The sequence below is a fragment of the Cnephaeus nilssonii genome (genome assembly GCF_951640355.1).
Source record: "Cnephaeus nilssonii genome assembly, chromosome: 5".
Lineage (NCBI taxonomy): Eukaryota > Metazoa > Chordata > Mammalia > Chiroptera > Vespertilionidae > Cnephaeus > Cnephaeus nilssonii.
The window spans coordinates 26617593-26644097 of NC_137076.1; the positions used below are offsets into that span (position 1 = coordinate 26617593).

At 42.4% G+C, this 26505-nt stretch overlaps 2 protein-coding genes and 1 pseudogene across 3 annotated transcripts; all 3 read left to right on the forward strand.

Annotated features, from left to right (window-relative positions):
- Positions 1-5528: 5528 nt before the first annotated feature.
- On the forward strand, positions 5529-7440 carry LOC307100596 (olfactory receptor 7E24-like; annotated as a pseudogene). Its single transcript has 2 exons — positions 5529-5611; positions 6470-7440. The product of its transcript is annotated as an olfactory receptor 7E24-like (transcript).
- A 4541-nt stretch (positions 7441-11981) lies between these two features.
- LOC307098933 (olfactory receptor 7E178-like) lies at positions 11982-12902 on the forward strand (the record flags this gene model as incomplete). The annotated part of the gene is made up of 1 exon (XM_079770069.1): positions 11982-12902. The coding sequence occupies exon 1, from the start codon at positions 12072-12074 to the stop codon at positions 12900-12902; it is 831 nt and encodes a 276-aa protein (XP_079626195.1). The 5' UTR covers positions 11982-12071.
- A 12215-nt stretch (positions 12903-25117) lies between these two features.
- Positions 25118-26050, forward strand: LOC307098920 (olfactory receptor 7D4-like; the record flags this gene model as incomplete). Its single annotated transcript, XM_079770057.1, has 1 exon — positions 25118-26050. The coding sequence occupies one exon, from the start codon at positions 25118-25120 to the stop codon at positions 26048-26050; it is 933 nt and encodes a 310-aa protein (XP_079626183.1).
- Positions 26051-26505: the final 455 nt, after the last annotated feature.

Sequence of the window (26505 nt, forward strand, 5' to 3'; positions counted from 1 at the left end):
GACCCAGTTGCCAGCCTCACCCGGACCCAGGGGCGCGCGGCCTCACCTGAACCCGGGACCCAGCGGGGTTTCGTCTTCTTGATCCCAATTCCTGTTGGTCAATTCCCTCTCAGCAATTCCTTTGGCCATTTTCTCAGAGCTCCAGGGCGGCTGCCGCAGAACTCGTTGGGCGACGGGCTCGGCGAAGCTCCAGTGTGCCCGGTGCGCGGCGGCGGGCTGGTCCGGGGTGGCTGCATCGGCCCTTGGGTCTGCAGCGGTGGCCGGTCGCCGAGCATGCGCACCTGACCGCTTCCGGGGCGTTGAGGTTCTTGAAGGACTCGGAGGTCAGCAAGCGTGGAGTCTCCCACCCCATGTCTCTCAGGGACTCGTCTGTCCGTGCTCGGCAGCGAGTGGAGCCGTCCCCTCAGCCGGAGACCGCTGGGGGAACTGCGCCGAGCACGTTCCAGGCCACCATTGTGTCGCCTGAGCCGTAGTTCTTAAAGTGTGATCTTTGGGTCACCGGCATCAACATCATCCCGCGTACCCCTCTCTTTTATTCTAGTTGTAGAGCATCTGCTCAGTCAGCCCTCCGGTGGTTCTGCATGGTGTCTGCTCTGCTCTCCCGTCGTAGTCTCAAAATTGTTGTGGTAGGCAACCATCAGGCTTCCGCCCTATGCCTCCATCTTGGTCCTCCTTTGTATAGTTAAGTCTTGATTGTTGTTGGTGTCACTGGGAGGAATTGTCCTCCAGGCCAATTGGCCGTGAGGACCCTCTGTGTCTATAAAGGAAGAGTTGCTGTGCAGGAGACACATTTATGGGCCGGGTCTTGGTGCAGCAAGGCTTTGGCGCTCACTGAGTCTGCCTCTTGAATGTGTCCCTTATGCGAGTGGTTGAAATCTGGTGTCATCTCACACCGACCACTAGATGCCCTCATTTCTGGGTCTCCAATGGAGTGTAGGTCAGCTACTGCCTGAGGCCACTCAGCATGAATTACAGCAAAAACTGCAGTTTCCTCCTCCTGTCTGAGCGGCCCTGGAGCAGTCCGACTAGAACCGCAGTTTATCTGGTCAAGCTGCCACAGGGCAGGCCACCCACATGCAAAAGCCGCTACTTGGAGCCCAGGTGGGCCTGCAAAACGTGCGGGGCGGGTCTGCAAAACGTGCGGGGCGGGTCCCAGGGCGGGGCGGGTCTCAAGGCAGGGCGGGGTCTCAGGGAACCACCAGGCCATGGCGTGGCGAACCGCAATGGCTGCAAGTCTGCTTTTTCTGCCTTCCACGTTTCTAAGCCCCCTCATTCCACACTCCAGTGCAGCAAACACTGATTGCTGGGCGCACCTCCGCAAGGAAGTTACTCCCACTCTCTGACACGAAGGCCGAGAGTCCAGCCTCTTCCTGCAGGCGTCTGGGTCTCCTGCGAGTCCCCAGAAGCTGGATTTCAGGGTGATGGGGAGCTAATCTCCCCTAGGGTTGGAAAAAAAGCTTCACGACCCTTCCCCCGCCACCAGCCCGACCCATGCGCCTCCGCACCTTATCCCCTCCGAGTTAGCTCTTTCCTCTTCCCTCTTAGCTGTATATCCACCATTCAGCCAGCTCTCCTGTGGTTCTGGGTGGCAGACGCTCTGTCCTCCAGTTGTATTTTTGAAATTGCTGTGCGCGGCGAAGTTCATTTGTTTAACTTTGCTGCCTTCTTGGTTCTCCTCTCTCAAAATGGCTAAAGGACTTGAATGTAAGACGGGAAATTCTAAAAATCCTCTAAGTCGGTGTCGGCAGCCACCAGGGCCCCGAGGATCTCACTGGGCAGTTCGGCCAGGTCGGTGACGCGGATGGGCCCGTCCTGCAGAAAGATGGTCTCTTCCTTCACCGAGAGCCACTGCACCGAGTCCACGGCTGCCGCCACAGCAGCTGCCGCGGCAGCTCACGAGCTCATGGCCCCGGCTGAGGTTCTGACTAAGAGGAGCAGCCGCCTGGCCTGGGGAGACGCGAGCAGGAGTCGCCGCGGTCACCAGTCCATCTTTTAGTTGTATTTCCGAAACTGCCATGCGAGGCAACAGATCAGCCATTCACCTCCTCCGCCATCTTGGCTCCTCCCCATCTGTCGTTCTTCTACCATAGCATTCTTAAATGTGCCAACACTCCCATCTCCTTCTTCACTTTCCTATACTCCTGCCATTTGGTCATTTGGGATCCCCAAAGTTTTCCTTGGCCATTTAGGAACACACACACATAATTAGCAAACTTGCCTTGATTGAGACAGGAGGGGCTTCACCCTTTCCGCCATAAAATGGCATTACATTTTTGGAATTGCATTTTATTAGTAAGCACACTATCCTAATAATGATTGAAATCCTTTGTTAGAAAATGATCAAACCTTTCTTGACTTCCAAACTTCCCTTAGGTCCCACACGGTCTAGAAATGAATGTTAGACTGGCCATTTCCAAGAAGGAACACAAGCACAGAGATTCTGAGATTTCCACTCACTCCACATGGAGGGCATGAAAGATTCAGGACTAAAAATGGATCTCCTTATTCCCGCACCAGGACACTGTCACCTCCACCTTAGCTAAGGAGTGGTTCTTTCAAACCTACTTGGTCCCCAATGGAAAGGGAGGGAGAAGAACTGATTTATCCCCTTTTGGTTCAGTGAGTTCACCTGTGAATTAGGAAATGTGTCAGTGATTTACAGGGGCCATAATGTCACAAACATTGTGGATTTTATGGTTTTGTATAAATAGTCATGCATTGTACAGTCCAGTTTTGAAATCCAAAATGGAAAAAAAATTGCTATGAAGATGAAAATTTCATGTGGAGCTCTCTGGAATGGTTATTATAAAACAGGCTTCAAGGATACTTTCAAATGCATACCCTTATAATAAAAGAATGTGGTTAATAGGAAAGGATTTTTGTATTGGAACAAGAAATACTGTCATTTAGGCATTAGATTAATTGCACATGTACCAATTTGTTGGGGAGCACAAGAGACTTGGTTGGAAAGTTGTAAGGAGGACCTTCTGATAAAAGGGAAGTGTGTGGGAGGCTGCCTGCTCTGTTTATTGGCATTCCGACCTAAAGGAGATTTAGGGGAGTGTGGAAGGCAGTGCCCCTGATTATTCCTTGACTTTTCCAAACAAGTCTGTGTGTGTTCAGAACCCCGGGTGTTTACTGGAATCCTTAATCTTAATCCCTGGATGTCCTTGCCTAGAGGACAATGTAAAACACATGTGTCCTCCCAAGATTACTCACCCTAATGCTTGTATCTAAAGATAAAATTTCCAATAAAAGCCTAATGAGGCAGGCAATAGAGGCTGCTCTGGCCACTAGAGCCAGGGAGCCCCTTAGCCCTCCCTTTCACTGTCAAACTGTGTCAGAGTAATCTGTTCATCCATTGTTCAGGGGCTGCTGATTAGCCCAGCACCAATTATTAGAAGTCGAAATATTAATCACCACTAACGTATCCATACAAATTCTCACTTGTGTGAAATCTAGAAAGATGTAAGAATTTTCATAGAATTGTGGTATGAAGAAACTGATATAAAGAATATTATAACATAAATATAAAATATATAATGTAAAATAAATAGTTAATATAAAAATAAAATGTATTAAGTTATAAATATATGTTAAATATATATTTTACATTCATCAAATTTATATTAAAATGTATAGACATAAATTTATAAACCAAATAAAATGAAGTCTTGCCTCACATGATAATGTGCATCAGTAAAATGTTTAAGGTCAATGTATGTACTGCATAAAGAGACTTAAACTCAATGTTGTGGTAAGGAAGAACATTTCAGTGATAACATGTACAGAATACAGGTTAGGCAAGGTTTTAAGAAAACTGCTTATTGCCGAAACCGGTTTGGCTCAGTGGATAGAGCGTCGGCCTGCGGACTCAAGGGTCCCAGGTTCAATTCCGGTCAAGGGCATGTACCTTGGTTGCAGGCACATCCCCATAGGGGGTGTGCAAGAGGCAGCTGATCGATGTTTCTCTCTCATTGATGTTTCTCTGTCATCGATGTTTCTACCTCTCTATCCCTCTCTCTTCCTCTCTGTAAAAAAATCAATAAAAAAAAGAAAGAAAAAAAAAGAAAACTGCTTATGGGTACATAAGTCAACATTGACAAAAAAACAACAACACATTCCCACCAAACCAATGACAGTGGTTGCCTTTGGGCAATGAGTATATGTAGAAATGGGATTGAATTAAGGTACCAAAAAAAATAAAAATTTATCGGTAATGTTTCAAATCTCTCTACAACATGAGATCAGAAGGAAATATTGTTAAATGTTTATATTTGTAATGTGGGTTGTGGGTATTAATGACAGTAATCATAGGTAATATCAATGGAGTATCACCTAAGTGTTGGGCAGTATTCTAAGGCAGTGTTTCTAAATCCTGGATACACATCAGGACAACCAAGAATCTCACATATAGAGCTGCTGCATAAATTGGTTCTAGGCTGAGGCCACAGACTCTGTATATTTTTAAATAACCACAGGCAGATATATCAATCAACTGGAAATAAGAATCACTGCTTTAAGCAACTGAAGTGATTTTTTAAAACTTTCTTACAATAATCCTTAAAGGTAGCTTCAGTTATTAACTCAATTTTACACCTGAGGAGACTGCCCAGATATATTTACATGGTTCTTTTTTGCATCTTTTGTCAATTGAGTCATAATGTGATCTCCCAAAATAATAAACTTTCTGGTAGCTGAAGAAAGAGAATTTCAATCACTGTGTCAGAAACAATTGATATGAAAATCTATTATCTAGGCACTAGAGGCCTGGTGCACAGAATTGTGCACCAATGGGTCCCTCGGCCTGGCCTGTGGGGATCTGGCCAAAACCAGCTCTCTGACATCCCTCGAGGGGTCCCAGACTGTGACAGGGTGCATGTCAGGCTGAGGGACTCCACTGGTGTATGATTGGGGCCAGGGAAGGATTGTGGGAGGGTTCTGGGACATGACTGACTCATCTCGCCCAGTCCCGATTTGCAGGACCCCAGCAGCAAGCTAACCTACCAGTCAGAACACCTGCCCCCTGGTGGCCGTGCGTATCACAGTGACTGGTTGAACAGTTGAAAGAACAGTCACAGACTTAGCATATTAGGCTTTTATTATACAGGATAAGAAGTCTTGGTCTTAAACCTGGCAGTGGGACTTCCCCAATGCTAAACTCCTCAACTATAAATAGGAGGGATTATGATCAGAAAAACAAAACTAACAGTCATATATGAAAAAGTGCTCAACATCACTATCCATCAGGGAAATGCAAATAAAAATCACAATAGTACATAATCTCACACCTATCAGAGTGGCTATTATAGACAAGAAAATATGTAGTATCTAATCAACACAATAAACTGATGAACAAAATAGATCCAGAGACAAAGAAGCATGAAACAGACTGATAAATCTCAGATGGAAGGTGGGGGTGGGGTGGGGGTGGGGGTGAGATTAAACAAATAATTTATATGCATAACCCATGGACACAGACAACTGTGTAGTGAAGGCCTGGGGAGGGGGAAAGGGGTCTAGGGGGAATGAGGGTCAATCGGGACAAAAGGATGACATTTGTAATACTTTTAACAATAAAGATAAATTACGAAAAGAAAGTAACAAGTTGGTGAGGATGTGAAGAAAAGGGAACCCTGGTACACTGTTGGTGTGAATAAATATCCTACAGGCATTGTAATAAACAATATGGAGGCTCCTCAAAAAATTCTAAACTAGTACTAATTGAAAAAGAACTAACAAATGACTTTTAAGGACAACTCTCATGCTTGAGTAATCACTTATTTCTATGAAGGAGAGACCGAAAACCAAAGAATGGTAAAAGTCCTGAAGATAGCGATCACATAAAAATATTTTCAGATTATGAAAATTCAACTTTCATTTAGAATCCCGATTACACAATCCTGTCTTTTAGGCAGTGTTGAAAATACTCTAAATAAAGGAACTATCTAGCTAGCATTGTATTTGAATAAAAGAAGGTATATTTAGCTCCTTGTTAATTTCTTAAAATTAGAATGATTTTTTCCTTAAAGGGGAAAATATATATATAAAAGAAGTAGCTGTGTTTTCCTGTGATTATGGCTTTGTTATCTCTAATGTTCCTGCTCCTCTGATACTTTTCAATGGAGTTTCTGGACAATAAAGTGTATATAGAAAGAGGTGAATAACATGGAAACCAATAAAGAAAGACAATAGTGTGGTGAAGGCCTAGGTCTGGGGGCGGGGCAGGCTGGAAGGGTCAATGTGGGGGGGTGGAAGGGTACATCTGTAATATTTTCAACAATAAAGGTACATTTATAAAAATAAAACAAAAAAACCACTTCTAATTAAATAGGGTTTGTCACACTGAGAAATGTTGTAAAAGGTACTGGGGTATATGACCTCAGGGGTGAATAGCTTGAATATAGAATATACATACAATGCTGTGTGCTCATTTACTTATTTTCCTTTCCCTAATCCTCTTCTATAGGTGCCCTGACTACATAGAACCACAAAATCTAACACGTGTCTCAGAATTCTTCCTCCTGGGTCTCTCCGATGACCTGGAACTGCAGCCTCTGCTCTTGGGGCTCTTCCTGTCCATGTACCTGGTTGCCGTGTTGGGGAACATGCTCATCATCCTGACTGTCAGCTCTGACTCCCACCTGCACACCCCCATGTATTTCTTCGTCTGCAACCTTTCCTTGGCTGACATCGGTCTCATTTCTATCAGTGTTCCAAAGATGATTGTGGGCATCCAGACTCACAGCAGAGTCATCTCCTATGGGGGCTGCCTGACACAGATGTCTTTTTTGATTCTTTTTGGATGTATGGATGGCATGCTTTTGACTGTCATGGCCTATGACTGGTTTGTGGCCATCTGTCACCCTCTGCACTCCTCAGCCACCATGAGCCCATGCCTCTGCTGCTTCTTAGTTTTGGTGCCATTTTTCATCAGCCTTTTAGACTCCCAGCTGCATACTTTGTGTTACAACTTACCTGATTCAAAGATGTAAACATTTCTAATTTCTTCTGTCATACTTCTCAGCTCCTTCATCTTACCTGCTCTGACACCTTCACCAATAACATAGTCATGTACTTTGTTGGCGCCATCTTTGGTTTTCTCCCTATCTCAGGGATATTTTTCTCTTACTATAAAATTGTTTCTTCTATTCTAAGAGTTACATCGACAGATGGGAAGTATAAAGCCTTCTCCACCTATGGCTCTCACCTGTCAGTTGTTTGCTTATTTTATGGAACAGCTATTGGAGGTTACCTTGGATGAGCACTGTTGCCTTCCCCCAGGAAAAATGAGGTGGCCTCGGTCATGTACACTGTAGTCACGCCTCCATGCTGAACCTTTTCATTTACACTCTGAGGAACAGGGACATTAAGAGTGCCCTATGGAGCCCTGCCTGGTTTGGCTCAGTGGATAGAGCGTCAGCCTGCAGACGGGTTTGATTCCAGTCAAGGGCATGTACCTTGGTTGTGGGCACATCCCCAGTGGGGGGTGTGCAGGAGGCTGCTGATCAATGTTTCTCTCTCATCAATGTTTCTAACTCTCTATCCCTCTCCCTTCCTCTCTGAAAAAATCAATAACATATATTTTTAAAAAAAGAGTGCCCTATGGAGGCTCTACAGCAGAACAGTCTACTCTTAATATCTCTGCAATCCCTTTGGAGTGTTTTTGAAAAATCTAGTAAAACCAAACATGTGTTTAGTCGCATGGTCCATGTTCCTCTCCATGCTTCACATATGAACTTTACTTCTTTTGATTTGCCTTTAATTGAATTGCAGAGTAACCTAGAATACTTTATACATCATAATAATTGCATAATAAATGCATTGACTCTGGTATCCATTGACTCTGATATCCAGGTGAAATGTACAATTCTCTTGGTAAATACTTAAATGATACATCTTTCCCCATGGCTTTATGGTATTTTCCATACACATTTGCATTTGTCTAATCTCTGTATTTAGGTAATTTCTGAGGATGCAGTTCACTGGTTTTTAATTGTGGATTTTATTGGAATCCTCTGGGGAGTTTTATAAATACTGATGACTTGGGCAGTTGGAGGAATTCATCAAATGTGTCTGCCTGTGGTTTTGCCACATTTTCTTCCTATCAGTGAATGACAGACTGATCTCTAAATTCCCCATCCAGAGTTCTCTGAGGCAGGAGGACTGCATGAGTAGGATGTGGGAGGTTGCAAAGTACCATCATTCCCATACTCATGTTATCAATTGGAAAAAAATAACAACAAAGAAATAGGCCCCAAACACACTATATAAATTTTAGGATCTGTGGACACAAAGCTAAAGAAAAATTCATCCTGGAATAGGTTAAGCTCTTCTCACTGATAGAAATCAGAAGCCATTGGAAACATTTGTTGAATCTGGACACAGAATGGCTGCAGCTTGATGTGAGGGACCCTGGTGATGGAAGGGAAACCATGCTGGCTTTTTTTAACTGTGTTTCCTGAGGGAACATGGTGGGGTTTGCAGAAACACCAAAACAGAGGCAATTTCTACTCATTTGTCCATTTATCTGCAGAAATTTTGCTGAGAGCATTGTGGTGTGATGGGTTGTGGGCTATCTGGGAAGCAGAGCCATCTCTCCAGTGTTGTGGTGCTTAGAGACCAATGTCCTGATAGAGGTGAGGCCTGCATGGTGGGCAGATTCCAATATGCTCCCAATGACATCTTTTCCTGTGTACACGCTGTTGTGGAGACGTATCCTGTTGAGTGTGTCTTGGGCCTAGTGACTTGCTTCCAATCAACACAACATGGCAAAACTGATGAGATGTCACTTCTGATATTAGGGTACAAAAAGGCTTTATATTCTTGGCTCTTGTCTCTTGTAACCTGTCCTCATGGGAGCCACAGCCATGCATGAGCTTCCCTGTGAGAGGCCCATTAGGCAGAGGACTGAGGAAAGGCTCTGTCCCACAGCCCACAAGGAACTCCCTCCTTCCAATAGTGAGTGGGATTCGAAATAGATCAACCCCAGTCAAACTTTGAGGGGCCTGCAGCCCTTGCTAAAACTTTGATTGCACTCTTGTTGGGTACCCTGCTTAATTTAAGAGAAAGTCAGTTGTGTTTTAGTGTACCCAAAACATCAATGAACAAGAAAAATCAGAACTTAGACTGTCATTTAAATAAGCAAACAATCTCTTACTTGACTCTGGGTGCTGAACACACAATACAATGTACAGGTGCCATATTATAGAATAGTACATCTGAAACCAATATAATTGTATTAATCAGTGTCATCCCCAATAAGTTCAAAAAGAAAAAAGAAGTGAAAAAAGAGATCAGAAATACATACTGCTGCAAAGAGCACCTTGCACACAGTAAACCCCAATACTTATGTCTATTAAAAGTAAAACCTAAAAAATAGAAATAGACTTTTCCTTTTAAAAATAGAAAATTTAACAAAGAAAAGGGAAATAGTTATAGGTTCTTGTTAGAGAAGGCCTAATCGTCCCTAATTTACATGATTAATACAATGATTTTGCAGATGTCAAAATCAAAAAGTCATAAATTGAAAAGAATTTGCATTCTATGTTAAGATTCTTGAATCTGGAAGTCAAAAGCAAAGTGTATAGATGAGCATTCTCCTGAGAAGAGGGAAGTCCCAGACCCTCCTAAGTACATTCACTATTCTCCATTTCCTCTTTGTTAATATTAGGAAGTCCTCCGAGGTTAGGAAAACAATGGACCAATTTCACTAATTATGAGCTCTGTGCATTGAGCACAAAGGCCATACAGGCTGCCAGTCCCAGTTAAGAGTCAGGTGTGTGGCTCTTCCTCCCAGAATTGAGACCTGCTTCAGGAGATCTATGGCTGAATCTGTCTTCATGCCAGTCCTGAGAACAGAGCCTCAGCCTTCTCATTACCTGGCAGGAGACAGCAGTGGATCCAAACTCCTAGGTCATGACTCAGCAGAGAGACAGCACAAACCAGTGAGTGGCAAGGGATATGGTGGATGGAGGGGGAATTATGAAGAAACTTGTTTCCTCATTATCAAGGCAGCAGGACAGCTGAGATAGCCAGATGGGAGGGCATCGATAAGCAAAGTTACAGCTCAGAGGTGTATGAAGTTTATGTTATTTTTTTCCATTGGGGATTTTAGAACTCTCATTCAGAATTCTGCAATCAATCAGAATTGTGCCAGATTCAGAGCTCTGTGTTATGTAGCTTGCATTGTCAGCTGCATAATACCCTCAATATCAGGGTATACAACTACTGTTATTTTAGAGTTGAGAAAAGAGCAAAATATTCCTATTCAATTTGTGCCCAGGTCCTTGGTTAAAAAGGGTGGAGTCAGATTTGGATAGTGAGACACTATTCACAGGACACAGGGTGCAGAACGATGTCTTTCCCTACAATTTAGGTTCACATGGCTATTGAGCTCTTGAAATGTGGCTAGTCCCAACTGAGATGGGCTGTCCTTATACTAGTAAAACACCGGGTTTTGAAGACGTATAGAAAAGATTGTAAAATATCTCAATTGTGTATATTGGTAAAACTATGTTTTTGGTATAATGGGTTAAATCAAATATGAAAATTAAAATAAACCAAAAAAACCTCCTTGTCAACCTACTCAGTCTCTCCTTTCTCTTTCCACATCACCGCAGGCAGCATGCTTGTGGGGACGCAACTGAGTCTCATTTATTTCTGATTGCCCAGCACCCACACTGTGGTTGGCACAGAGTAGGGAACTAAAACAAACAAAAACATTTATACAATCTGTTACATATTGATTCCATGTTGTTAGTGGATAATAACACAGCATATTCCATATGGTGACACACACTGGCGGTTTTTCTGCCTGGGCTTTCATCACTTCTGGGGATGTCTTGTGACTAAAGAATGAATGATAGTCGTCATTTCCCTCCAAGCACCCTTCCTAGAATGACTAATTGAAACTGATGAGGGGGCTTTGAGAACTTCTGATTTGTAGCTAAGTTGGACTGAAGTCTGTTTTTATTTTGTTTGTTTATTTTGCTCTTTAGATTCTGCATACAAGTGTAATCATATGGTATTTGTCTATCTCTGTCTGACTTATTTCACTTAGTATAATACCCTGTAGGTCCATCTATTCTGTCACAAAAGGTGAGATATCATTCTTTTTTGCACACAAAAAAATGGACTCATACAGTTATTACATAGTTCTTATCTTGACTAATGTAAATAACATTGCAATAAACACAGAGGTATGAATACTCTTTCAAATTAGTGTTTCAAGTTTCTTTAGAGATATTCCCAGAATTGAAATTGTTGAGTCATAAGACAATTTAATTTTTTTAGGAACTTCCACAATACTTTCCATAGTGGTTGCACCAATCTGTATTCCCAACAATAATGAACTAGGGTTCCTTTTTCTCCACATCCTCACCATCAGGTTTTGTATCAGCTAGCCTGTGAACAGAAGGAGAAGACAGAGAAATGGTTTAAAAACTGTTAGCAGCCAAATATCACACACAAAAAAATGGACTCAGATAGTTTATCACATAGTTCTTATAGCGAGTTATTAATACTAGAAATCAAATTAATTAATCACACTCCATTTGAATAAAACAAAGTACATTTAACTGCATATTAGTGTCCTTGAACTAATAAGGACAATAATAAAGAGCATTTTTTAGGAGAGATGGCTAGTTCTCATTCCTTTTTTTTTCTTTCTTAGGAGGGAAATGATAGGCTAGTGTGTGCTTATGGGTTTATAAAGGTCTAAATAACCCTACTCTCATTTATTTGGCCCATCCTTTCCAAAGTGAAGAATGCAGTAATAGGCTCATGGAGCAAAACGCAACATGCAAAGAGTTCTAAAAAGAATGTCTGTCATAACCAAGGAATATTACTAAAGGGGCATGGTCCTTAAGTGTGAAAACTATGAATTGCTTAAATTCCAAATATAGACACACTAATGTGCTTGTTTCCTTTATACCAACTCTTATCTATTTTCTAAAAGGTGTCTGTGCTATGTGGAGCCCCAGAATCTAACAGGTGCATTGGAATTCCTCCTTCTGGGCTTCTCAGAGGATCCGGAACTGCAGCCTCTAACGTTCAGCCTGTTCCTGGCCATGTACCTGGTCACTCTGCTGGGGAATCTGCTCATCATCCTGGCCATCGGCTCTGACTCCCGTCTGCACACCCCCATGTACTTCTTCCTCTGCAACCTGTCCATGGCTGACATTGGCTTTTCTTCTACCACCGTCCCGAAGGTGCTTTTGGACATTCAAACTCATAGCAGAGTCATCTCCTATGCTGGCTGCCTGACTCAGTTGTCTTCTTTATATTTTTTTGCATGTTTGGACAGTGCACTCCTCACTGTGATGGCCTACGATCGGTTTGTTGCTGTCTGTAATCCCCTGCACTACCTGGACATCATGAACCCCCGTGTCTGTAGCCTGCTGCTTCTGCTGTCCTTTTTGATCAGCCTTTTGGACTCCCAACTGCACTGCTTGACGATTTCACAGCTTTCCTTTTGCACAAACATGGAAATTCCTCATTTCTTCTGTGACCCTCCTCAACTTCTCCAGCTTGCTTGTAATGATACCTCTACTAATAAAATATTACTCTATTTTTTAGGAGTGATCTTTGGTGGCATTCCAGTCTCAGGAATCTGTTTCTCTTACTACAAAATTTTTTCTTCCATTTTGAGAATCTCATCGTCAGGTGGAAAGTATAAAGCCTTCTCCACCTGTGGTTCTCACCTGTCAGTTGTTTGTTTATTCTATGGGACAGCCCTTGGGTTGTACCTCAGTTCCGCTGTCTCACACTTTCCCAGGAAGGCTGCAGGGGCCTCTGTGGTGTATGCTGTGGTCACCCCTATGCTGAACCCTTTCATCTACAGTCTGAGGAACAGGGACATCAAGAGGGCCTTGCAGCGATTCCTCAACAGAATAGCCTAGTCTCAATACCTGGGCCATTGGAGATGTTTTTCTTATTCATTTATTTATAATTAATTTTGTCAGTGGATTAGAAATGACTCAAAACCAAACATTGGTAGTTTGCAAACATACCTTTTTTATTAGACAATTTTTGCCGCTTATGGTTTTCATTCCACTTGATCTATCATGTCTAAAAATAGTTTATTTGGGCACATCCTTGATGGGATTAACGAAGTATTCTGGGATCCTATGTATGTCAAAATCACCACCCAATTGAATTCTATTACAATATGGAATTTTCTGTATTTGTTACCTATGACTCAGGCATCCTTTAGAAATTCTCAACTCTTTTTTAATGTGTATGTTACATATGATTCTCAACCATTTCACTGTCCATGCTATTTTTTGCGTCTGTGCTATTTTTCATAAAATTTTGGCTTTAATCAAATCTATTATTGCAGGTGTGTGAGAGAATGTGTGTCACTAATCTTTAATCTAGGAAGCATCTGATGAACTTTAAAAATCTTCATGCCTGAGTCCAATAATCATACATTAAGATTTAGCTGAATTGGAGAGTGAAAAGAGTATAATATTTTTTAACAGTATCCCAGTTGGGTCTAATGCGTATTTAGATACGGCCGAGAACTACTGAATTTTGTCTGACCTTTTATTAAAAAAGGACTTGTATGTCTTCGGTTCTTTACTGTTCATTATCAGATAGTTAAGATCTTAAAGTGATCAGAGCTCAGAAGAAGCAGATATGAAAGAGCTTCCCTTGGTAACAGTCAATGTGATTTCCTCCACTCACACTCTGGGTAATATCTTTTTTTATATATCTTCTCCCTCCACACTCCACAGCTGTCTCTAGGTACTTGATATTAAGCTATAGTTTTTCTGGTCCAAACCTACCCATTTACTCTTTCAGTTGTTACTCTGTGTTGCGGCCTCTGATTTCCCACCTGGCTTCTCTTTACATTCTTCCAGTAATTGTCAATAAGCATTTCCTTTGCCCCTTATCCTTTGTGGTTGTCACTACATCTTGCAGTTATAACACTATATTACCATATTTTTTTCATTTATGCCTTACATCTTTCAAAAACTATTTAATCATACCTATATTAAACTATTTCCATTAAAAATGACTAGTGTGGCTACTCTCTCCTTACTGAACCCTCACTGATAAACTCATAATATGGGGAATAAAGCTATGGTGTAATATACAATTGAAGAATTTAAAGTGAGCTCAGGAACAAAAGGTAATTGAAATGTTATGTCTGGGTCAGGGGCATACAATTGAGGTTTAAAATAGTGGTATGATATTTCCAGTGGCTGTGTGATTCTAATTGTGCCTGTAGATTGTTAAGTCTCCCAAGTCATTATGAATGAACTTAACTTTGCTTTCATTTTCATTACTCAGGAATAGCAAAGGACCATGTCTTCAGCAAAGGGTACATTTTTCCTTTCACTGGTAACTGTGTCCTTAGTATTCCACCATGTAACCATCATTCCTTCTCTATAATCATGGACAATCAGTCCTTGATCTCCTATTTTCTGATTCTATACTAGAGGCCATGTGCACAAAATTCATGCACTGGTAGGGTCCGTAGCAGTTGCCGGCTGCTGGCCAGCACTTCCCTCCCTTCCCCTGGGCAGCCCCACCACCTGATTGAATTCCTGGTTGACGGGGTAATTTGAATACTACGCTTTTATTACATAGGATACTTAGGTATCTTTGTACATATCAATTGTTTCTTAAAAGATACTATACATCTTTGCAGAGGTAGAAGTCTGAGCTTTCTGAGAAACTATCCAATAACTCATTTAATTTAACCACTACACTATATAGCCTACCAGCTTCACTACAGTGAATTGAGTATCTAATTGGCTCAGTTTACTATTATACTTTTCCTTCTACCATAGCATTCTTAAATGTGCCAACACTCAGATCTCCTTGTTCACTTTCCTATACTCCTGTCATTTGGTCATTTGGTATCACCAAAGTTTTCCTCTGCCATTTAGGAAGACACACATAATTAGCATATTTGTCTTGATTGAGACAGGAGGGACTTCACCTTTTCCGCCATAAAATGGCATTACATTTTTGGAATTCTTTTTTATTAGTAAGCACACTATCCTAATATTGATTGAAATCCTTTGTTAAAAAATGATCAAAACTTTCTTGACATCCAAACTTCCCTTAGGTCCCACACATGGTCTAGAGATGAATGTTTGACTGGCCATTTCTAAGAAGGAATGCAAGCACAGCGATTCTGAGATTTCCACACACTCCACATGGAGGGCATGAAAGATTCAGGACTAAAAATGGATCTCCTTATTCCCGCACCAGGGCACTATCACCTCCACTTTAGCTAAGGAGTGGTTCTTTCAAACCTACTTGGTCCCCAATGGAAAGGAAGGGAGAAGAACTAATTTATCCCCTTTTGGTCCAGTGAGTTCACCTGTGAATTAGGAAATGTGTCAGTGATTTACAGGAGCCATAATGTCACAAACATTGTGGATTTTATGGTTTTCTATAAATAGTCATGCATTGTACAGTCCAGTTTTGAAATCCAAAATGGAAAAAAATTGCTATGAAGATGAAAATTTCATGTGGAGCTCTCTGGAGTGGTTATTATAAAACAGACTTCAAGGATACTTTCAAATGCATACCCTTATAATAAAATGATGTAGTTAATAGAAAAGGATTTTTGTATTGGAATAAGAAATACTGTCATTTAGGCGTTAGTTAAATTGCACATGTACCAATTTGTTGTGAGCACAAGAGACTTGGTTGGAAAGTTGTAAGGAGGACCTTCTGATAAAAGGGAAGTGTGTGGAAGGCCACCTGATCTGTTTATTGGCATTCCCACCTAAAGGAGATTTAGGGGAGTGTGGAAGGCGGTGCCCCTAATTATTCCTTGACTTTTCAAACAAGTCTGTGTGAGTTTAGACCCCCGGGTGTTTACTGGAATCCTTAATCTTAATCCCTGGATGCCCTTGCCTAGAGTACAATGTGAGCACATGTGTCCTCCCAAGATTACTCACCCTACTGATTGCAGGACTCCAGCAGCAAGGTAACCTACCGGAGTGTCTGCCCCTGGTGGTCAGTGAGTGTCATAGCGACTCACCAAGCGGTCGAACCAATGTTCGGATACTTAGCATATTAGACTTTTATTATCCTATCTAATAAAAGAGTAATATGCATATTGACCATACCTCCACTACACCCGCAAGCCACGCCTACCAGCCAATCAGGAGCGAGTATGCAAATTAACCCAACCAAGATGGCTGTGGCCACTGAGAGAGCAGGAGGCTTGGGTTTCCCCGACAATGGAGGAAGCCAAGCTTTCCGCCTACCCTGGCCTGCCTTGGCCTCCGCTTAAGGCTACAAAGTTTCAATTATAGATGATAAATAAATCTCAACAAAAATGGCGGCAGCCACTGAGCTAGAGAGAGCAGAAGGCTTGAATTGCCCCAGGTGATGAAGGAAGCCAAGTTTCCACAGCCCTGGCCTGCCTTGGCCTCCACTTTAGGCTACAAATTTTCAATTATAGAAGATAAATAAATCCCAGATACCAGGGCCTCCGCTTGGGTCGCCGGGGGGGGGGGGGGGGGGGGGGGCAGTTAGGGGTGACCAGGCCTGAAGGGGAGGCCAGTTAGGGGTGACCAGGCTTGCAGGGGAGGGCAGTTAGGGGTAAACAGGCTGGCAGGGGAGCAGTTAGACATCAATCAGGCTGGCAGAGAAAGAAAAGCCTGGCTGCTGGCGAAGATCAGAAAGAAAGAGGGAGAGAAAGAGAGAGGGAAATACACTGATCAACAGCTTCCACTGAGGCTGCAGATCAGACCCTGACTTAATTTCTGGGTCTCAGCCACCTGGGCAGTCAGTGCTGGGTCACCAGGCTGCAGCTGGGCAACCCAGCACTGACTTGCCGATGGTCAGCGTTTAGTCGTGAGTGGTTGTTACAATCCTGGGCTTTTATTATTAAGATAGTCCAATCTTCTATCAATCCATTCCTTGATAATTAATTCCATTAATTTTACAGTTAGATTATACTTCCCCATTTAATACTTGAATTTTATTATTCTAACTATTGTATTCTTAAAAATTTTTTTAAACATATTTTTATTTATTTCAGAGAAAGGAAGGGAGAGGAAGAGAGATAGAAACATCAATGATGAGAGAGAATCAGTGATTGGATGCTTCCTACAGAGCCCAACTGGGGATCGAGCCTGCACCTGGGCATGTGTCCTGACTGGGAATGAACCATGACCTCCTTGTTCATAGTTCGACGCTCAACCACTGAGCCATGTCAGCTGGGCTGTATTCTTATTTTTGTGTTTTTATCTTTTTAGTCCACTTTCTCACAGCCTACATTGAATTAACATAATCCTGGTAGGAGTTTTCTGAAAGTCTGCCATTGGTATTTGAATTATATTCTAGTAAAATTGCTGCATGGAGATCAAAGGAAGCAATATACATGCTGTCCTTGGTAGTGATCAAAGTTCTGTCTATTGATGACTGCCCTGGTGTGCCAGGGATTTTGACAAACTAGAGCACATTAAGGCAGGATTACCATGACGATAACACTAATAGTCAATATTAAAGGAATCATACTAAGAACATCACATGCATTATTTTATTTGCATCACAGCCCTATGTTGTTAGGTAGAGTGTTAGAGAATAGTATTATGCCTAATTTAGAGGTAAAGTTACTGAGATCTATTTAAACAAGTCAGATAGGGGAAGAAGGTTAAGACTTAACCCTGCTTTCAAGCTAACACATTAGCCTGACAAGAGTCATAGACGCCAGCAGAAGGCACAAGACTCCTGGGTCAGAGACAAAGGACTTTATTACTCCCACGCTGCGTGAGCTTGATGTCTGCGGCAGTTTCCCTTTCCCTCAATGAGCTCTAGAGGTTACTTACAAGCCCATGGGAGTGAAACCAAACAGACCCACGTGGACACCGTGCATGAAGTGCATTTGTCACAGCTGAGGAAACCCAGGCTTAGGAAACCACAACCATTAAAGGGGCCACAAACATACCTGTCAAACTTTTGCTCCTGGAGGGAGACATTATCTTTCATATATCAGGCCTATAGGGGAGGGCAGTTAGGGGAAATCAGGCTGGCAGGGGAGCAGTTAGGCATCAATCAGGCTGGCAGCAGAGTGGTTAGGGGGTGATCAGGCTGGCAGGCAGAAGCGGTTAGGGGCAATCAGGAAGGCAGGCAGGCGAGCAGTTGGGAGCCAGCTGTCCTGGATTGTGAGAGAGATGTCCAACTGCCCGTTTAGGCCCTGTAGGATCGGGCCTAAACAGGCAGTCGGACATTCCTCGAGGGGTCCCAGATTGGAGAGGGTGCAGGCTGGGCTGAGGGACACACACCCCCGTCATGAATTTTATGCACTGGGCCTCTAGTGTGTGTGTGTATATGTGTATATATATATATATATATATATATATATATATATATATATATATATATATCATAAATAAAATAAAGTAAACCATTGCAATTTTTTTAAAGTAGAATTTCAGACTCTACACCTGGAGATGTTAACTAGATGAGTTGAGGATATGTATAAGTCTGGGAAGATATATATTAACAAGAGTCTCAATTGATAGTTTTGATAAAGCTAAAATTATGAAACATTACTCCAGGGCAATGGGTCTCAGTGGATTGTCATAGGGACCAGCAAAATTTGGTTGTGAAAATTCCTAATTATCATATCCAAACTCAGGTCTACCAAGACAGAAATTAGGGAATGGAAGTCTGAAATCTGTCTAACAAATCCTCAAGGTCATCTTAGTGTAAGCTAATGATTGAGAACCATTACCCTAATGAATCCTGGGACCCTTTGCTACTCAAACATCTCTCCAGTGAGGAAACTATAAGTCCGAAAATGATGACACTTGTTCCCAAGAGGAGATCCAAGAAAGACTAGAGTAATTCTTTCCAGAGAAAAGAAATCCAAATAAAAAAAAAAAAAATCAGAGCTGGTCCATTTGTTTATCTCCAGGGACAAGGAATTGGCAAGACAGAGACCTTTTCCTTTGTGACCCCTGTTCCTGAAGAGTCAACCTGATAAGGGAATCAAAGGTCCATTGATCAATTTGTCTAACAAGCTTCAGAGGGGATTCTGCCCCCAGGGCAACAAACCTGTAACATCAGCTTATAGTAACCAAGGCTCTAATGTGCCACACCCAAGACACTGATGCCTTCTCCAGAAGGAACCTGCAAATCCCTACACCACAAGGCTGGCTCTGTATTCCTTTTTTCTTCATCACCAACTTCCATAAAAGAACAAGATTCAGAGGAGTTGGCCCCTGTGTTGGTTCTGCATTGCCAAGCCTGCAGAGCCCAGTAAGTGTTGTAGGAAAGAGGGAAATGAGGTGGTGGAGTGGATAGTGTATTGACTGTTATTAAACAAAGGGCTGTCTATGGAGAATGAGCTCTAGAGGTTACTTGCTTGAGAGGGTGAATGGCTAGACTCCTTGTTTGACGTTACCATTGCATGAGGAGTGTTTATTTCAGTTACCGGTATATGATATTTGGTTAGATGGTTGGTGGAAATTATGGGAAGGGGGAGGAAGAGGCCACTCTGACGCCATAGCACTTTTCAGAAACACACTGTATATTGGCATAGTTACCAGTGTTTGTTTTACAAATGGATGCCCCAGGTGCGGATAGAGAGTTAGGTTCTTTATAGCCTCTAGATCTCTTCTTTTCTCTTGTTACCTGCTCCAAGAGCTCCAGAGCCTTCATCTTCACTCAGCCTAGACAAATCTTTCATAATTCTTCTTTGCCACCTCCTTTACTTGGGAACAGCTCCTGTTTCTAAAAAATGATCTTTCCTTCCCATCCTCCCACATGCACCCTTATCCTTGCTATTATTAGGGACCTTCCAGAGGGAAGGGTCTGAGGTCCCTGGTATCTAGGACCACAGTGTATACAGACTGGGGTGCGGTGGGTGAGAGAGGAAAAGGAAAGGATGTAGGAAAGTCCAACATCTAATCCCTTATTGACATCTTACCCTTTTGCTCTGGGAATTCTAGGAAACACTAAAACTCACATGTCCCTTTCCCATAGTTCCCCTTGATTCTATTTGGGTATCAGGTCTCATTCTTAATCAGAGATATGGAAACATTAGCAAGATCAGAATTACTTCTTCACCGCTTTTGGCCTTTGTTCCTCTTCTTTAAAACAAGTGAGTTGGCTCTTTAACTCTAATGATGTGAGAGTTCCCCAACCTATTCCCTATGCCCTTAGTTTTGTTGGCTTTAAATCCATCTTTCACTCAAGACACAAAGGAAAACTGTGACACAAATCACATCACTCCTTTGGTTGCAGTTCCCCCACAACCCCCATTCCTTATTCATTCTTCTTTTCAAGGTTCCCAGGTCACCTCTCTAACCTAATTCTTCACTGTTCCCATCTCCCACTGTGTGCTTCAGAAAGTTGTTAAAAGCACTCTGTCCCATGCTGCTTCTTGCTTATAGACTTTCCCCCTTGCTCTCTTCTCTGCAAGGAAAGACCCTACTCAATAATCCACCTGTATAACTACTTGCCCAGGGATCTCTTACTCTAGGAATTCTTCCCTGACTCCATCAGTCCAGGCTGGATTTGGGACTCCTCTAGGTACTATACTCTCCTGATGCCTTCACCTTATCATTTGATTCACAGTATTACAATGACCTGTTTGTGCATTCATCTCTGGAAGGCAGGCTCCCTGGGGATAGGGACCATGTCCCAAAGAAGCCCTCCTTGCCAAGTGGCTTCCAGACGTTTTTCAGTGACTGACAATCAGCCTGGTTCAGTTCTCTACTTCCAAGAATGACTCAACAGAATTGCTCACTGACATTAGATTCTAGAAACAGAATAGGACATATGTATTTGGTGCATGAGTGAAGAGGAGCGTGTAAGGGAAAAATGGCTGTATTCTCCACTTCTGATTTCTAACCTCTGGCTCTAAGGTAAAAGGTTTCTATTGTGTGGGAAACTCTTTCTTAAGATGAATGTGATTACTCGTTTCATGACCCGTTTAAATCATAACTCAGTTGCTTCTGCAACTCCAGGTGGGACATATGGGGGGAAAAATCATTGTAGTGGATTTGAATTCCAGAACCTAAGAAAAAACCCTGCAGCATCCAGTTCCTCCACCCCCACCCCAGCTTTGTCCATTAGAATAAGATGCATTCTCATTAGTTTCTCTCCCTCATTCCCATGATTTTTTTCATTGGATACCTTTCACTGTCTCAATCTCTTTATTTGGCTCAAAGAAGCAATATTTTACAATCCTAGGCATAAAATAATCTCTTTGGCCAAATAATTACATTCTTCCCTTCATCAAACACACATCTTTCTTAAACCTGGAAGGTTCCCATGAGCCATTCATCTCTTCCTCCAAGGAAGCAATGAGCATCTGAGAACACATTCCAGCTTCAGAGGATGACCCCTTCTTTAACCATTCCTCAAATCAGCAAAGGAAAGAATTTTAATACTACCCTCCATGGTGCTCATGAAATACACTAAGTCCTCTCTTAATTTTCTCAATAGGTTCCTGGACTGTGAAGAAGCAACATGTAACAACACCAATTTTAACACAGGCTAATCTAATTGCTACAAACAAGAGTTAAGTTCCTATAGCATCTCGTCAATGTTATAACAAAACAACATTGAATGAAATAATGTTATTTGAGGACCTGGTGTACTTGTAAGAAGAGAGAAATTGCACCAGGATGTTTGCATATCAGTCCAAAAGGATGAGGGTCAGACATGAGGTATGCTTAAAGCAACACTGAGAAAATGGAGAAAGGGGGCATTTGCCAATGTCTGCCTATCTTCTGGCTCTCTCGTTCCCAGGCCCTGGGGGTCCTGTAATCAGAGGTAAAAGAATGGGTGTTGTTATTCACTTTCCTGTATAGCTCTCTCTTGCAAATTGTATCTTCAACTGTTTGAGGAGGGAGCACACAGGAGGCAATGGCTCCTCATACAGGGATGAAGAGTGGTTAGCAGTATCGCATGCAAGTAAAAGGACTGAGAGTAGGAATGTTGAGGGACTTCCAGGAAGGGAATTAGAAGATGATGAATGTCTTCATTTATAATCCCAGAAAAATAACTATGACAATTAATTATTTGTGACATGTTTGTACACTTGTCATTTCCCTATTTAGTCTCTCAGTCACCTTCTGTTTGTGCCTCTGGATAATTATGACAGAAAGCCAGGAATGTATATGTAGGTATTTCAGACAAAGGCTGTGGAAAAACAGTTGTTGATGCAACTATGGGTAAAGATCCCAGGTGATATGTAAGAACAAGAGAAAATTGGGACCTGGATGGTCAACATTGGGAATGAATATTGCCCAGGTCTGAGAAGAGGACCTGGCAAATTAATGAGCAGAAACTTTATGTTCCTTTTCTGTCTCCCTTTCTACCCTTTCTCCATCAATATCTTATCCTCTCTCCACATAGAAACTTGTTTGAGGGTAAGAAGTGATAAAGTTTATAGAGTAATGCACATGCAGGGACTACATGATAAGCTGCAGCAATGGGAAAATATTGGCTTGTAGGCTCATCCATTTGTTAAATCTGCCACCAACCAACATGGAGACTCCCTATTGTGCTAAGAACTCACTAGTGTTGAGAATGAGGCGGTTGGGAGTTACCTAAGTAGGTAAGAAATCAAAAGCACCAGCTAGAGTGAGGTTTAGGCAGAGGGAGAAGGTCTTGAAAAGTTTCAGAGACATAAGGGAATATGGCCCATCTGGGCAAAGAAAAGCTTTTCAGAATGATCAGAATCCTATATAATAAAAGGGTAATATGCAAATAGATTGAACAATAGAATGACTGGAATGCCCGTAGCCCCTACCTCTGGCTGGCCCACCCCTCAATAGGCTCCCCCACCCTGATCATGGGGCAAGGCCCACCTGCAAACCCCTTCTCGGCCCCTCTCCCTGGCCAGCCCTACCCCTGATCAGCCCCCCCAACCTCAGCCAGCTGACCCCCAATAGCCCCCATCAGGGCAGGCCTGCTGGACCCCACCAGTGCACTGGACCTCTAGTTTAGTATAAAAGCTGAGATGTGCAGGAAGGCAGGGGAGGGTAAGAGATCAACCGAAGGACTTGGATGCATGCATATAAGCATAACTAATGGACACAGACACTGGGGGGCAGGGGAGGGGGGTGAGGGCATGTGCCAGGGGTTGGGGGCGGCCAGGGGGAGGTCAATGAGGGTAAAAGGAGACATATGTGCTACTATTTGTAATACTTTAAACAATAATAATGATGATTTTAAAAAGCTGAGAAATGGTGAGAAATAAGGCTGGAGGATCAGATTGGAGCCCTGATACACCAAGGAGTCTGTATGTTCTCAGAAGGTGGCACAAAGGCATTCTAAATATTTTAGGCAGTGGAGTGACACCATCAGATTTCTCATATGAAAATCTCAGTCAGACAGTTGTGTGGAGGAATGTAAGGTGAAACTGGAGACCAGGAAGGAAGCCCCTGTAATAGGCTAGTAAGAAATGAAATAGTTTCCTCTTTTCCAATGCAGTTGATGCTTTTAACCCACAGCATAGTCAAGGGAATATTCAGAATCCCAGGAAGCTCCCACACACTCACTCCTATTCTGCTCAAAAAAAAAAAAAAATCAATGCAAGACAGCAAGCCACACTTAGCAAAAATCAAGAGAACCTTTTATAAGCACTAATACTTTAGAAATGTGTCATTACAACTTGCTCTCAATTGATCAGAAACTGCCAGAGATTATTGCAAACCACCCAATAAGGGTCAAACAAAGATATTCATCCATTGCTAAAAAACTTTGCATCTGATATGGCCATTTTTATACCACCTAGAGACACTACCTGCTTTGTGGTTTTAAAAACTGAGAAATAATTGACATGTAACATTATATAACATAATGATTCATTATTTGTATATGTTGCAAAATGATCACCACAATAAGTCTAGCTAACATTCTTCACCGTAAATAGTTACAAACATTCTTGTGTGTGTGTGTGATGGGAACTTTTAAGATCTACTCTTTTAGTAACTTTCAAAAATGCAGTACAGTAAGTTTGTCCCTTTTGAACCCCTGCCCTCCCACTTTGATTTTTATACTAAAGAAGACTGACAGTGATGACAGCCAATGGTGATCTCTATTGTGGTTAGGGGAATTACGGAATAGCAAGTGTAGAAAAATACTTATAACAAGGTAAAACAGAACACTGAAGATCCATGTATGGTTGTTATGCAGTTCCTTGTCCCTGGTTACAGGACCCATTTCTTGGTTACAAGACCCTTAGGACTTGTGAAGAGAGTCAGAAGGTAGATGGGCTCTAGATGAGTGTCCCCATGCTCCCAGCCCCCTTCTAAGCATCACCACCATGTGTGTGCCAAATCTGAATCTCATCCTTTCTGGCTCGTATGTGAAAATCCTGGTGCAATTTATCCTTCCCTCAGTGTTCAATGAACATTGTAGATAACATGACTCAAAATTCTGTATTACATGACCTTTGTAGTTGTGTCTTAGGGTCCTGCAATGGTTTAAGCCTTGAAATCTGCTCTTTCTTTGGGCATTTTAACCAATCTCTTAACTTCACAGATGAAGGGTATTTGGTCAAATGACAAATGTCCAGGAAGCATCTGGCCCTGTTCCTACAAGGAGTGACTGGTCCCTGGTAGATTAAGCATTAAGCATTTGTGAACATGGTTTCTTATTTGGTAAAAATATTTTCTTTTGTTTCTCTTTTTTCTTTTCCTTTGAGAAGTAAACCTACAATCTACTCGTCCTTCAATACTCTGTCCAGATATTTGAGATACTATCAAATTTTCTTACCTCTGAGACATGGACCCTTTTCTGAGTCCCAGAGAAGGCAGACAACCCAGATCTAGTTACTGAGCTTCACCAGACCTCATGTTCCACAATTTGTGTTAGAGTGAGGACAACCATTTCTTCTCTAAGGCCCAAAGTTGCTCTTAACTGTTTAGAGATAATGCTAAGCCAGAGATGAAGAAGATGTATGAGTGTTCCAGAGGATAATGGGCAAGAGTTGATCCACATTACAAAATATTGCATGTAACAAATAGCAGAATAATGAATGCCTAAATTTTGTAGGTAAGGCTTTTATGCCCGTCATTTACTTAAAAAAAAATTAAGCAGAAGCAATCTAGAGTCTGTCCAGTGTCTATTTCATGTTATTTTCTTTCCTCAAGCATCTAGCTGATGTGTCAGCAACATGGAACCAGGAAATCAAACAAGTGTTTCAGATTTTTTACTTCTGGGATTTTCCCAAGACTCAGAGCATCAACCCATCCTATTTGGGCTGTTCCTGTCCATGTTTGTGGTCACCATGCTCGGGAACCTGCTCATTATCTTGGCCGTCAGCTCTGACCCCCACCTCCACACGCCCATGTACTTCTTCCTCTCCAACCTGTCCTTTGTTGACATCTGTTTCACCTCCACCACCGTCCCGAAAATGCTGGTGAACATCCAGACACAGAGCAAAGCCATCACCTATACAGGCTGCATCACCCAGATATATTTTTTCTTGGTTTTTGGAGGTATGGACACTTTTCTCCTCACTGTGATGGCTTATGACCGGTTTGTGGCCATCTGTCACCCCTTACTCTACCCAGTCATCATGAACCCCCGTCTCTGTGGCCAGCTGGTTCTTGTGTCCTGGTTCATCAGCTTAACGTACTCCCTGATCCAGAGTCTGTTGATGTTGCGGCTGTCTTTCTGTACCAGCCGGGCAATTTCACACTTTTATTGTGAACTTGCTTGGGCCCTCACGCTTGCCTGCTCAGACACACTCATCAATCACATCATACTGTATATGGTGACTGGCCTTCTTGGCATTATTCCCTTCTCAGGCATCCTTTTCTCCTATATTCAAATTGTCTCCTCAATCCTTAGAATCCCATCAGCAGATGGGAAATATAAAGCATTTTCTACCTGTGGGTCCCACCTGTCCGTGGTTTCTTTATTCTATGGGACAGGCCTTGGTGTGTATCTTGGTTCTAATGCATCTTCCTGGAGGGGCATGATTGCCTCGGTGATGTACACTGTGGTCACCCCAATGCTGAACCCCTTCATCTATAGCCTGCGGAACAGGGACATTAAGAGGGCCCTGCAAAAAGTTCTTGGGAGAACATTCTATGTTCAATAAATGGGAACATTCGTCTTGGGATTTTAGGCTGACAGTGGTAGCAGCAGTTGGCTAAAGAAATTCCACCTCTTAATCACATTGGATTTTGCCTCTCATCCAATTCTCTGTAAGTGACTTTGGTTACAATTGCCTTTTAAGCTCTGCCTTAACCTCTTATGGTGACTCCTCTGTTATTCTCAGTTCTACTCTCCTCATGCTTTCCTTTTTTTTTTAATTTAAATTTTTTTAAAAAAAAATATATTTTATTGATTTTTTACAGAGAGGAAGGGAGAGGGATAGAGAGTTAGAAACATCGATGTGAGAGAAACATCGATCAGCTGCCTCCTGCACAGATGTGCACACAACCAGGGTACATGCCCTTGACCGGAATCGAATCTGGGACCTTTCAGTCCGCAGGCCAAAGCTCTATCCACTGAGCCAAACTGGTTTTGGCTCATGCTTTCCTTTTACTTACC